This window comes from Patagioenas fasciata, chromosome 1 (genome assembly GCF_037038585.1).
Source record: "Patagioenas fasciata isolate bPatFas1 chromosome 1, bPatFas1.hap1, whole genome shotgun sequence".
Lineage (NCBI taxonomy): Eukaryota > Metazoa > Chordata > Aves > Columbiformes > Columbidae > Patagioenas > Patagioenas fasciata.
In genome coordinates, this window is record NC_092520.1 from 102,163,513 (window position 1) to 102,176,680 (window position 13,168).

Consider the following 13,168-nt stretch of genomic DNA (forward strand, 5'->3'; position numbering starts at 1 on the left):
AATTGTTCCACATTTTATACAGTTTCCAGCCTCTCTGTGACTTTGAAGCTTGCTCCTTTCCCCTCTTGTAACACCGGCACTGTTGTCTCAGAGCAGCGAGCAGTGCTGCTCTGGGTTGGAGCCTGCAGTCACATTATCTAGAAGGAAGAGTGAGGCAGGTGGCCTCTGACTACCAGCATTTCTTAGGTGTTACATTAATTACTTGACATAGATTTTGCACTGAGGCTGTGACTTGCTCTCTGTTGTTGAAGAGAACCAGAGCTTTTAATGCTGGTTCAGACAAAAAAAAATCTATAAACAGGGAAATGTAATGTCTCAAAATGATAAACCTCTTCCAGGTTATACATGGAATATAAATGTACACCATGCTGGCCGGTAGAAACTGACAGATGCACATGAAACCTCTTTTCAGTAGAGCTGATATTTCTCAGTGTTACACAATTACAGCATTCATAACTGCTGAAAATAGTATTTGATTTTTAAGAGCCTCTCAATTTTCTTTGCAACCCCAAAACAAACAAACCAACCTAAAAATCCAGAACCAACCAAAAAACACAGTAGATTTGAACACTCACTTCTTATATTTCTCTTTATGATGCAACAAATCTTGACCCTTTTCCCATTTGACTGGAGGAATTTCAGTAGGAGGAAGGGGATATGTTTCTAGGCTGAAAGTTTCTGCACTCTTGTGAATGGACCAAGAGCTCTCTTTAGAACAGGAGTTTTGAACTCCCCCAGAAAGAAAAGGGCAAGCAAATCTGGATTTCCTGCATCTGGAAGATTGTTAAATTTGTAAGCCCTTGTAAATATTACCCCCAGATACTTCTCTGAGCCATGTTTTAGAAGAACATATTGAGCAGCATCGCATTTCTTGCAGAGCCAGGTCTGGGTATGCTCTGGTGGTCTCAAAGACATTGTCAGGGAGGATGAATAAGCCCCGTGAATGTTGTGGATTATGACTGGAGTTAGGTGTAAAACAGACTGCAGAGCTCTGTCAAGATAAAGGCCCTCTGATCATATTCAGAAACAGGTATTTAGACACTTGGAAAGTTTTGAAGAAAAAATTTAAGTCACCTTGAAATGAATAGAAGCCAGGAGGATCATAGTTCCAGCACTAGACATCTACCTTCCAGATAACTTTCACTTGTATTCTGTGAGTACATTACTGGGCCTCAGTTATTGACAGCATGTACTATCAAGGGTGACCTTAAATATTTTAAAACAAAACTTTTGCACAATAAGCAGTTCCTTTCCTGAGTTTGCTCACTTTCCTTCTCCCTCAAATAATCAAAATGCTGCTGCTGTCACAGCGTGCTCTGCTCTGCTTCAGATTATTTTCTACATCAGTTCATGACTTGCAGTTCCTGTGGGCTGCAAATTAATCCTTAGGAGTCAGTTGGTGTGTACTGTACATCCAGGTTCCTCTGGGGTATTAATTTGACTATCGATGTAGAAAATGCCAGTGGCTGTACAGGTATATTATGCACTTCATTTTTGTGTTTATTTTTCTGTATAATGCAGAAATTTACTTATAAACTTGTAGTCACTATGACTAGACACTTTAACCTTTAAAACTGAAAAATAGCATTTTTCAGACTTTTAGGGTTAGATTTGAAACAATAATGAACAGTGTGAGTTTTTTAGAAATTACTTTTCAAATGAAGCCATGAATTAATAACATGATTCTTTGTGGCCTATCTCTAAAGGTCATGTATGACCCTTATGTATACAAAGTATATACTGTAGAAAGCAACCCTATAAAAATCTGGGTTTGAGTGGAGAGTGCCACAGTCCATTTCCCAGGTATTGTGTGAATGTCTGCTTTTCTTTCCCATATAAACTAAGGAGACCTGAGAATGAATGCAGGGGGAGAGCCTAAGTCCAGGTCCCACGTATTTGGGACCATCAGTTTTTGGGACTTGGGAGTGAAGGGATGTTCCTGCCATTAGGAAGGGGCAGGAATATGCAGCTTGTGTACAGTCCTGCCTCTGCTTCTACTGGGGCATGTTTCTGATCTGTGTATAGCAGCAGTACTGCATGGTTTTGTTGGGAGTGGAAAGGTCAATTGTAAGTCAATAGCTTTTTTTTTTTTTTTTTAAAGTAGCTACTGACTTGTCACAATCTGTGTTAGTATTTACACACTTAGTTTGGCACAGCACTATTTTTGGGTTTGTTTATTTTTTTTTCCCCTGCTTGGAAGAGAAGTTACAATCCCCAAAGTCTCATCTGTGACACAACAGCCAAACAGAGGAGGGTTACCACTCCTCTCCAAAAAAGGGTGGATCCTGTCTGGGGATGGGCTGGAGGTCATTTGTTGGGGAAGGGGACAATCTGCTTCATAGAGGTCTTGGAGGAACCACACAAAGGGAGCAGCAAACATATTCATCTCACTCTGTAACGCTAAATGTTCTTTGGGAAGCTGTAATACATAATTTAAATCCATTGCACATGCCACCCTGGAAGCAGAGCCTTATATGTCGAGAGCATGGGCTGTCCTATTATGGGAAACCAACTTTGTTTTGAGGGAAGCACAGAGCATTGCTTCTGCGCAAGTCCTGGAATTTGAAACATTTAGGGGCCTCCAAAGAGCACTGGCATTAGTTACCATGCCGGCCGGGTGGAAGTGAGGATCCCGTCCTCTCCTTGCCCGGGACGCAGACCCTGCCGGCAGCCAACCCGCAGCTGCATCCCACCGGGTGCTCTCTGCACCCTCCTTCACAGAGCTGTGGAGGTTTGTGCGGGGACACATCTGTCCTTCTGCAGGGACAAGCCTAATTCGTCAGAAGCTACTGGAGCAGCAAAGTTGGAATATACTTTGCCAAGAGATATTTTGCTGTTGTTTTCTTTTTCCTCTTTTTTTTTTTTTTTTGTGAAGAAATTTCATGTCTGCTCACATGCTTTGGTATGAGGAAGTGGAAGATGATTGTAAGTATGAACAGACTGACATAATTTATCACAGTTTTCACTTTGACAGAGGAGCGTAGTGCTATGCAGCCCACTAACAGCATGCATTTTAAAATGTTTACTTTCAAAGTCTAAAGAAGGAGAGCACCAGGGGGGTTAAATAAAGAGAATTTTTTTGCCTCTGTTAGGACGTAATATCCTGTACATTATATATAAAAAGAATACTCCAGAAACGGCACCCAGTTCTCTGCTGAATAAAAAGAAACCATTTTTTTCTGAGTTTAAAAAAAAAAAAAAGAATTGAGAAGATAGACCAATATATCTGAAAAAAAAAACCAAACCAAAAAAAAAAAAAAACAAACCAATGTCGTTGTTATATTAATTTGGCAACACACCAAAGGATTAATCAGTTGCTTTGAACTTTAATGGAGTACGCACTTTTGCTGCCTAATATTAACATGGGTGGTAAGAGAGCTCTGCTCTGGCCTCTGAACTGTCTGGTAACAACCGAATGAGGGGGTGTCATTTTTGCTCAGAGTGAGCAGCAGCTGGGCTCTCCCATGTGCTTCCCAGAAAAAACCAGACATGTTTTCCAGACTTGTTCTTGTTTGTTAATTTAAAGCTATCGTTTCTGTGCAATGAGAAGAAAAAAAGAGGATGCCAAGAGTCAGAGACGGAAGAGAAACAAGAATGAAAGAATGACAGAGGGTATTAAAATCTGTCTACCATGCTCCCAGATCATCTTTCTTCTTCCTCCTCCACCCAGGCTCCCAAAACAGATCATGCTGGGGAAAAAAAGATTGTCATTGTTGTCCAGAATTAATCTATTGTGCCCGCCCTTGTTTTATAACCTGTTTTGTCTCTTCCATTTTTGGCTTAATCTTGTGTCTGTAAAATAGTAGAATTCCTGGTTTTCTCTATTTTAATAATCATAACAGCCAAAGGAATACATGCACACTATCATTTCCCCCATAACATATAATGGATTGTATGATCACTAGCTTTTGATGAAAATTCCTGAAAACAATGCTAGATTTTGTTACATTTGACAGGAAAGAAACTTAAAACAGAAAATTCCAGGGTGCAGGTGGGGTCTTAAATCCATAGTTTGCTTTCCCGTTTTTTTAAGATGAACTCAAATTGGATTTTCTTGTGCAGTAAATAAAACTTAAATCAGGTATAAATTTTCCAGACAGTTTTGTACACTAGGAGAGGTCCTGCAGTGATCAGACCCTTTACTTACTGAACACACTCTGGCAGTTCAAGAAGGGGTAGAATAATGAGATCGTCATCATATATTAAATAATTAGGCGAAAGATTGATCCAATTCTGGAAATATTGGAGGTGGGGTTGGGAAGAAGAAATGTTGTGGGTTTCTCTTAAGGGGTTTTACTCCTTCTTGGCAAAAGGAAGATGGCATGCTCTAGAGCAAACCACATAGTGCCCAACCTTTTCCCCCAGTCCTCTTTGCAGAGGAAGAAGGAGGATTTATTGTCTATTATTCTATATGCTGACTTTCCAGAGAGTCATTTTATCAGCCCTGACTGCTCACCCTCAGCCTTGGGGAGAAAACAGTGCTGCAAAAGAAGCTGGGCAGGCGCTTGCTAAGTAAGGGGGAAAGATCTTTGCTGCTCAGCTCAGAAGTTACAATTGCACTCTGAAGATGTAGCAGGTGAAAGAAAGAAAAAAGATAGCTGCGTTAGAGCTTTTGAAAAATATGAATAACAAACCAGAGTTGCATCTAGCAGATGAATAGCATTCATGACAAGGGCCGTTAAATCACTTGCTAAATTATGTCACGTAACTATGTTCATATCTAAAATGAAAGGGAGCTGCCCTAGCACTCCTTGGGAATTATTTAGCTCAATTGATTCTCTCACCTGTATCCTCAGTCTTTTAAAGGGCACAGCATTTTTCTTGATATAATTTTGTATAATATTGTCAAGGTTTTTTATAGTTGTATTTCAATAAAAAAGGAAAAATCCATATCTGCATTTTGTGACTGTGTCCAAAATAATGCTCTCAAATTTATCCCCAGCCTTCATTCAGGACATGTCACTTCTCCTAGTTGTTATTTGTGGTTGCTTTGCCTTTTTCTCTGTTCTGGATGAAAACTTTTTGCTCTTAATGGTGACAACGGTTGCTTACACCATTGCATTGCTTTTTAAATCCATCATTTATCTCTTCTTAAAGATCCCTCTCCAGTCCTCCGTGCACCTCTGCATTTACCTCTTCCCTTTTCTGCTTTCTCCCATGCTGCAGCAGTAAGGCAGGTTCTCCCTTCCCTGTTCTTTTCTCACTTCTACTGAGAATGACCTTTATGAAAACATAGCTGTATTTATTCACCACTGAGGGCTTTACTTTCTTTCATGAGCTGTTCAGTGTTTACTTCTGCCTTACACTGGAAACTCCTTGGGGCAGTGACTGTCTCTTCCTAGATTTCTGCAGAGTCTTTGACAATGACACCTAAATAATAAAGTGGTGGGGAAATGAGATATCCTAAATTTCATTTTGTTTTAATTAAAATGAGATTACTGTGAACTTTATCTCAGAAGCCACCCTCCCTAGGGGAGTCAGTATCATATGCTGTATTTCTTCTTCTAGCAGATATAATCTTCCTTCTGTGTCCGTAGTCTGACATGGAACTAGATTCTGCTTGCAATTGCACAAAGGCATCCTCTTTCTCCACTTGGATTTGCACAAAGTAGTGACAAAAATAGAATTAATCATCAAAACAGAGCCAGTGCAGAAAATAAACTAATCTCGCCTGAAATTTCGTGGCCACAAGGTGTCTCTTACCAGTTATTGTGGGTTTACTGTAGCAGGGGTCCATCTAGGTTCATACTTTAGCTCAGGTCAGAAGTGCATTTCTGAAGCAAATTTCCAGATGTCTCTGCTTATTACCATGTATTGGTGTGCATTCCAGAGCACACACCCAGCACCTCTTTGGGAGGAAGCTGAATTCAGAGATGCGCTGTGGGTTTGGCTAATGGCCACAAACTCTCTGTGGAAGTGCTGGGTGCCAGGGTCACACTGCAACTCCTCCAAAACAACCCAGCTGATCATAGAATAATAGAATAGTTTGATCTGGAAGGAACCTTCAAAGCTCATCTAGTCCAACCCCCCTGCAATGAGCAGGGACATCTTCAACTAGATCAGGTTGTTCAGAGCCCCGTCCAGCCTGACCTGGAATGTCTTCAGGGATGGGGCATCTACCACCTCTCTGGATAACCTGTGTCAGTGTCTCATTGTGCACACACACCCTGTGAGGAGTGCTGGGTTGGCAGGCCCGGAGCTGTTCCTGCTGAGCTGCCTGATTTGCTGCAGCCTTTGAGAACTCAGTGAGATAGGAGGAGGATGGCAGCAAATTTCTTTGGGTCTTGGATGTGAAGAACTACTTGTAAAGGCACTCCCCAGCTTGTGCAGGAGGGTCCTTCATCCTGTCCACTCCTACCTTGTGTCTGGTCTCTCACCCCTGATCACCAGGCGGCCCATGGCTATCACAGCTCTCTGGGGCTCTTTCCAGGATGGGTATTGAGCAGGGAACCATAGAGAACAGTAGTCTGGCAGCATGTTGCGTACAAAACTGGTGATCATGTGAAAATTTACCCGTCATTTTTTTTTTTTTTCTTTTTCCAGAGGAAATTATTCAATTATGTTACTGATTGAATATAGTTACTGGTCAGACAGTTATTTATAGCTGAAGAGGTACCATATTTGTAGAAAAAGGTTAACCCTTTACTAATACTGTGAAATTATTTGAGCTCCAGAATTGTCCAAGGGGTTAAGTATTTTTAAATGATTGCCAGAGGGTACAGGATTAAGCTTATATATTTTTGTCATGGATTACTGTTAGACAAAATCACATTGAACAGGACTGTGAACCAAGCTGCCTTGATTTGAAAAGGCTGACTTACTGATTTTCACAGTACATTTTCAATTAAATGTTACCCTAAAGCTTAATCATCATTTAGGAGGATAACCATTGTACTGTGTTATAGCTGACTGCTGGAAAAAGACTCTTCGATAAATTTAGTGGAACTTTATAGCATCACGTTGCTGTTGAGGAGGATGCACTTGTGGTAATACCATAACGCTGTCAGGGGAAGCAGAACAGCACCAGGAATTTTAAATAATTGTGCCTTATCAAAGACTGAGCTTTGTGGAAAGCTGAAATAATGGTCAGCAGAGTGTAGCTTTGCAGCATGGATTGTGAGCTGGGCTGCACCAGGGAACATGATTCTTGATCTTCCTGGGAAAACACACATGGAGCAAAGGAGGCGTTTGTTTGGGTTTGGAGTACTTACTGCAAAGACCACAGAGCTTTTGCTTCTAGGTTACATGCCACATGTGCAACAAATCGGAACATTTTTAATGATGTGTTCTGAAGGACAGATAGGTTGGATTTTAAGAAAGCCATAATCTTTCTTGGCTCTGGTCACAAGTCCTATTTTAAGCTTTGAGTATTATTTAGAGCATGAGACTGATAATATTTGGGATGTTTCCTGATCCTTTCCCTCTGTAATTCTGTATTTTCTAAATAATATGTATCTATATGATTACATTTTTATCAGTTGCATACAGTCTTTTTCCTAAAGGCAAAATATAGTTCCGAAGTATTGCAAGCATATGAAGAATAAAGAAATAGTATTATGCAAACAAAAGCCTATGTTCTTGTAATTTTGGATACAAGGTAGCAGTTAAGATGGTATAATGACAATCTTTTTCTTAGAACAATTTTAAAGGATCATTATCTTCAGCAGAAAAAATAGCATCATTCTAATAATAAAAAAGATCTGGTTGTAAAAATTACCTCATGGAATACGTTACAGTAGTAGGTTAGTCCTAATGGTGGTTTTGTTTTCTGCAGTATTTCCTACTAAGTATCCCAAGGGTTTGCTGGGGGGCAGGGGGAAAGGCTTAAAAAAAAAAAAGAAAAAGAGAAAACTTAAAACTCTTCTATGTGTGGAGATGACATAAATGGGTACCCAAAATATCACATTTTGCTTACCTTGCCTTTGCTGAAAAATCTTGAAAAATCCCTGGAGACCTAGTAGGATTAAGAGCACCACAGTATGAGAGAGTTTTAGTTAAGCTAGTCAAACCATTTGTGCCTTTTTGTTTTAACCATTTTATTCCTCCAGCTGTCAGTAAAATCTGAGAAAATTGTGGGTCTCCTGCCCTCCAAAAGTGTCCCAGTTAAAACAGCAAACCCAGTATGTGATGTTCTTAATATAAACTGCACTGGATTAGAAATGTGGCATTGTCATGCTGGACTCCTGATAACCTATATTTCTTATAGGGTGTGGAAGTTTTTATCACTTGTGAAAAATCAATTATGCTGACTGCAGGAGCATGCCCATGAGTGTGGGATGCCCGCAGGGAGCCTCCCTGTCTCACTCCAGCAGTCCTTGCCACGTTCTAAAATTGGCACCTGCCCACATGGCTGAGTGTCTGCATGCATGCATGCTGGTTTTCAGAAGAAATTATCCACGGGTAAGGCTTTTAATTTTGTGTAGCAGAGGGAATTGAAGGAATTTAAAGGGTGATCGGAATTTGACATTTCTGCCTTTATATTCTGAAAGATACTTTGATTAAAACATTGGAAGGCTCAAGTAAAGTAGGCGTTGCTGCTATTTCAGATATACAGAGTATGAGATTTGAAGGCAAGCCAAATCACATTGAGATGGAATAATGATGTCCTTGGTTTATTTTTCACTTGGTACATTCAGGTTTTGATTGGATTCTGAGTGAGGCAACAGTTTTCTCTCCCAGAAAGCAGTGCTGGTCCTTGGAGGCTTGCAGCCTGTTACCAAAGCTGAAATGTTTTCTTGTGATTGTCATGGAATGCAGTGGCAGGATGGGGGGAGGAAAACCAAAAGGGTAGGAGGGGAGGAGGGAGAGAGGAAAATAAAGAAAAAAAGAGAGAGAAAGATTTCCTTCTTGGTTCTAACCAGGTACAAGCTTCTCATAAGAAACATTTCTGCAGTGAGACTTATTACTACTTTGACCCAGCTAGCTCTCTGCTGATGGTGTGTACATCACAAGATTTGTAGAGAACTCTGAGGTCTCTGTCCATTGTCCTTCTCCCTCCCAACCCTCTTCCTGTTCTTGTCACATGCAAATCTTTCAATAGTTCCCTTCACCTTTTTCTCTAATTTGTGTTTTGTTTTGTTTTTAAATACATTTTAAAGGATTTTTTTTGGAAAGGACTGGACTATTCATGAATGATTTCTCTCTGAACTAAGCTCAGAGCTTCCCAGCTAGTGCTGAGGTGGTGGAAAATTAATGCAGACATTGTATTTCCTAAAAGGTTAATAACATTATATAGTTGGAGGTGCTGAAGAGAACCTTGTGAAGTTCCTGGATGATGGATGCAGTAAATAAGTGGATAGGAGCCCATGACACGTTTTGATGCAAGTGACTGATGCTGAAGACGGGAGTAGCTGAGAAGATGTGTTCCCATTTCTTCAATACAGGGAAAAATGCTGTTAAACATAAAGCTATCCTGCTGCACTCTTGGGCTTAGAAATTACGAACCAGCTCCCAAACCCTTCCTGGCTGTCTAACCCATCCCTAAGCTGATCACCTTGTAGGAAAGGAAAATGTGAGGACCCCTGTTTGGGGCTAGGGGGAACAGGAAAGGATGGAGGTGCTCCTTGCTGCCAAGAGACCCAAGTGGCACTACCTCAGGGGCAGTGATCCTCCCCACCTTAAAAGAGGATCATTAAAACTGCCCATAAAAAACAAGGGGAAAAGGAAACCCTGAAGTTACCAGCCTCTGATGAACTGGTGGACATGATGTGTACAGCTTTATTAATTTAAACAAGTTTGGTTTATTCTTTGTTGTTGTTGTTCTTTTCAGTGAAGACTGTTAGCAGACCAAAATGCATTAATGCTTTGCAGTAGATTTCAGGTGAACAACAATATTTCTTTTATTCATTTGACTTTGTTTGCAGTCAACTGTCTCTTATCATGTGTTTTAGTACGTATTTTAAGCTAACTGCCTGCCCCACCCTTCCAAGCCTTGCAAGCAGTGCTGAAAATAGAAATCAGTACATTTTTACACCAAATTCTAAGACCACGTTTATAAATGCTTGGTCAGCTGATGGTTATTCACTCTCCAAAAATGCAGAAGATCCAGATTGAAGTGTTTGCTCTGCTTATACTCTCTGTTTACAGAGGAGAAAGTTTCAGTTGCACTGGATGTTGAATGGAAACCAAAGGTGAAGCCAAGTAACTTTTCACAAAAAGGAATTCTTGCTTACTCGCCAACGTGAGAACAATTCCTTTTATAGTAGCCTGTAAAGGACAAGCGTGTTGTAGGGTTGATTCTGACCCTTTTTTTCTTCCTAATAATTAAATAAATCAGTTCTGAAAGCTCCAACAAGAGCAAGGAAGGAAAATGAAGATGTGAAATAAATGGTGAATTTCAGAACCAGTTATCTAGCAGTAGAATGTTGTCGAGGGTTAAGATTGTGAGGTGACAATCAAACCCTGGCAGATGTATTGTTAACCTCCTCTCCCCCACACTTCCCACTTTTGCCCCTCCCTCTCCCCCCTTCCCACTCAGGACAGGCGATGGGGAGGGAAAGAAGGACAGAGAGAAGAGAGTTGGAAAAATTAAAGATTTTTTACTAATGCTACTAATAAGAGTAGAGAAAATAATACAAAATATACAAAACCAATCTGGAAAGTCTCAGCAACTGCAGAGCTGGCACCCAGAGTCCTGGATTAGACTCTGCAGCCAACCGGAGCTGGATCCAGTCTCTCACTAGGCCTCAGTTCGCAGGGACAACCAGCAAGGTCCTCTCCTGATGTCAGCCATGAGGAAAAAAGGAAAAGGGCAAAAAGGGATGAGATCCTCGTGATCTCCCACTTTTATACGAAGTATTCACGTGAATGGAATGTTATACACAGTTGATCAGTCTCTTGGTCACCGATTTCTCGTTACCCCTCTCGCGAGATGTCCATCCGTACTTATCAATAAGTTTGCATTCCATTCCTAGGTTTACCAAAACAGGTGTCTGGTTCTCCAGGAAAATGCAGCTAATATGAAGACTTTAGCTGACAGGCAAAATTCACTAAAAGAGAAACTTGCTTTTTAACAAAACCAGGACAAATGTGTAACACTTAATGAGAATAAAATCTTTATAAACAAGAAGAGATAATCAAATCAGATTTTTTTTTTTTTTTTTGTTCTCCTCTAGTTGTTTTAAGTTCCATGAAATCTACGTCCTTGTATACAGGATGGCTCAGTGATACTAGTTTAGGTTTAAAAGATGTTGCTTTGATCACTCCCCTATCTTTCTATAGAGCATATAAGTGGAATTTGTACTGAAGTGTATCAGATTCCTCTATTAGAAGTAAAATATATCGCCAGTGAAGTGGTATTTCTCACCTGATTACCTGATAGCTAGAAAGCTTTAGAGAATGTAAATTGGGGGACATTTTTGCTTTGGGAAAGGAAATCTGTTGGATTATGTAGTCCATCTCTATTTCCTGTCGAAAACAAGGCATGTCTATTCAGAATTGATTCAGAACTACTGCTATTTTTAGCACTGTTGCTAACTTAATAGTGCTTTTCAACTCTTACAGCTAAAAACCATAATTGGAAACATTTTATGTTTCAAAACAAACTGAATACGCTGAATGTTCACCCTTTTGTTTTGGAAGGGCAAGCCTATTTTTCTTACGGAATAGCTGCTGAATTGTGAAGCCCAAACTCTTTCTTCCCATGCTGTTGTCAGTTCTCGTGTTTTCTCTTTCATCCTTTTGCTACTTTCCCTTTGCCCTCAGTCATGCACATCCATTGCTGTGCTGCTTCAGCTATTATAATAAGCCCTTTTCTCCTTCAAGAAGGCTCGCTAATTTTTGCATATTATCTTAAGCTGATTTAACACTCATTTTGCCAAGTCTTCCCAGCTGTTGCTGCTGCTGAATTGATTCATATTGCTCTTGACATGCTGCAGGCAAATGTGAAACAAAGTTTACTTGACCAGTAATCTTCCCCTTAGCTGATTGGGAGGATGTGGTTTGAACAAGGACTTGTTCCAAATGTAGCCATTTTTTCCCCTAAATCTGCCTGCCACACACACACACGGGTGATTTGCTTCTTATCTAGGAAATTCTTATTTAGAAAGTGAAAAATGTCTTAGCTATAAATAACAACCAAAGTTTTTTTTTTTTTCTTTTTTCTTGGTGAAATAAGTCAGTCTGTGGAGGGTTTTTTGACCAAGTATAAGTTCCTAAGAGGTGTTGTGGCTGTCTTGGAGTGCTTCCAGAAAATGTTGCTCAGCCTTTAAACTGATGAAATTTCACAGACTCACAGACCAGCTGAATCTGGAAGGTGCCTCTGGAGATCATCTACTCTAATTCCCTGCTCAGAGCAGGGTCAGAGAGAGCAGGTTGCTCAGGGCAACATCAATTTGAGTTTTAAATATCTCCAAGGATGGAGACTCCACAACCTCTGTGGATATTCTGTTCCAGAATCAGACTATCCTCACAGTGATTGTTTTATTTTTCTTCTGATGTCCTTATGGATTCCCTGTATTTCAATTTGTGCCTGTTGTTTCTTGTCCTGTCAGTGGGCACCTGAGAGAGGAGTCTGGCTCTGTCTTCTCTATTCCCACCCATCAAGGGTTTGTAGTTCTTGATAAGATCCCCCTGAGCCTTCTCAGCTCCAGGCTGAGCAGTCTCAGGTCTCTCAGCCTTTCTTCATATAAAAGGTGTCCAATCACTTAATCATCTTTGTGTCCCTTTGTTGGACTTGCTCCAGTATGTCTATGTTTCTCTTGTACTGGGGAGCCCAGCACTGGACTCAGCACTCCAGATTTGTCTAACAAGGGTTGAGCAGAGAGGAAGGATCACCTCCCTTGACCTGCTGGCTACTCTCTGCCTAATGCAGCCGAGGAGACCATTAGCCCTCTCTGCTGCAAGGGCAAATTCCTGGCTCATGCCAAACTTGGTGTCCAGCAGGACCTTTTTTGCAAAGCTGTTTTCCAGCTGATTGGTCCCCAGCGTATATTGATTCATGGGGTGGTCCCTCCCTACATGCAGGATTTTACACTTTACATTGTTGAACTGCATGAGGGTCCTGTCAGATCTCCAGCTGAACTTTGTACAACTAGTCCCAACCTTTGAGCCCAGCAGTTCAGCTAGTTTTCAGTACGCCTCACTTGTCACTTACCTAGTCCATACTTCAGTTTGTTTATGAGAAAGTTATGAGAGACAATGCTGAAAGCCTTGCCAAAGTCAGGACAAA

At 40.7% G+C, this 13,168-nt stretch overlaps 1 protein-coding gene across 12 annotated transcripts in view; it reads left to right on the forward strand.

The window, feature by feature from the left end:
* The window catches only part of DMD (dystrophin), a 1,243,922-nt gene that overhangs the window by 171,216 nt on the left and 1,059,538 nt on the right, over positions 1-13,168 (forward strand). Inside the window, exon 1 of one of the 12 annotated variants that reach the window (XM_065859829.2) lies at positions 2,597-2,925. The exons of the other annotated variants lie outside the window; for them this stretch is intronic. Coding sequence (XP_065715901.1) covers positions 2,883-2,925 — 43 coding nt within the window. The 5' untranslated portion in view covers positions 2,597-2,882. Of the gene's footprint in view, positions 1-2,596; positions 2,926-13,168 lie in introns of those variants that run through there. 12 annotated transcript variants of the gene reach the window in all.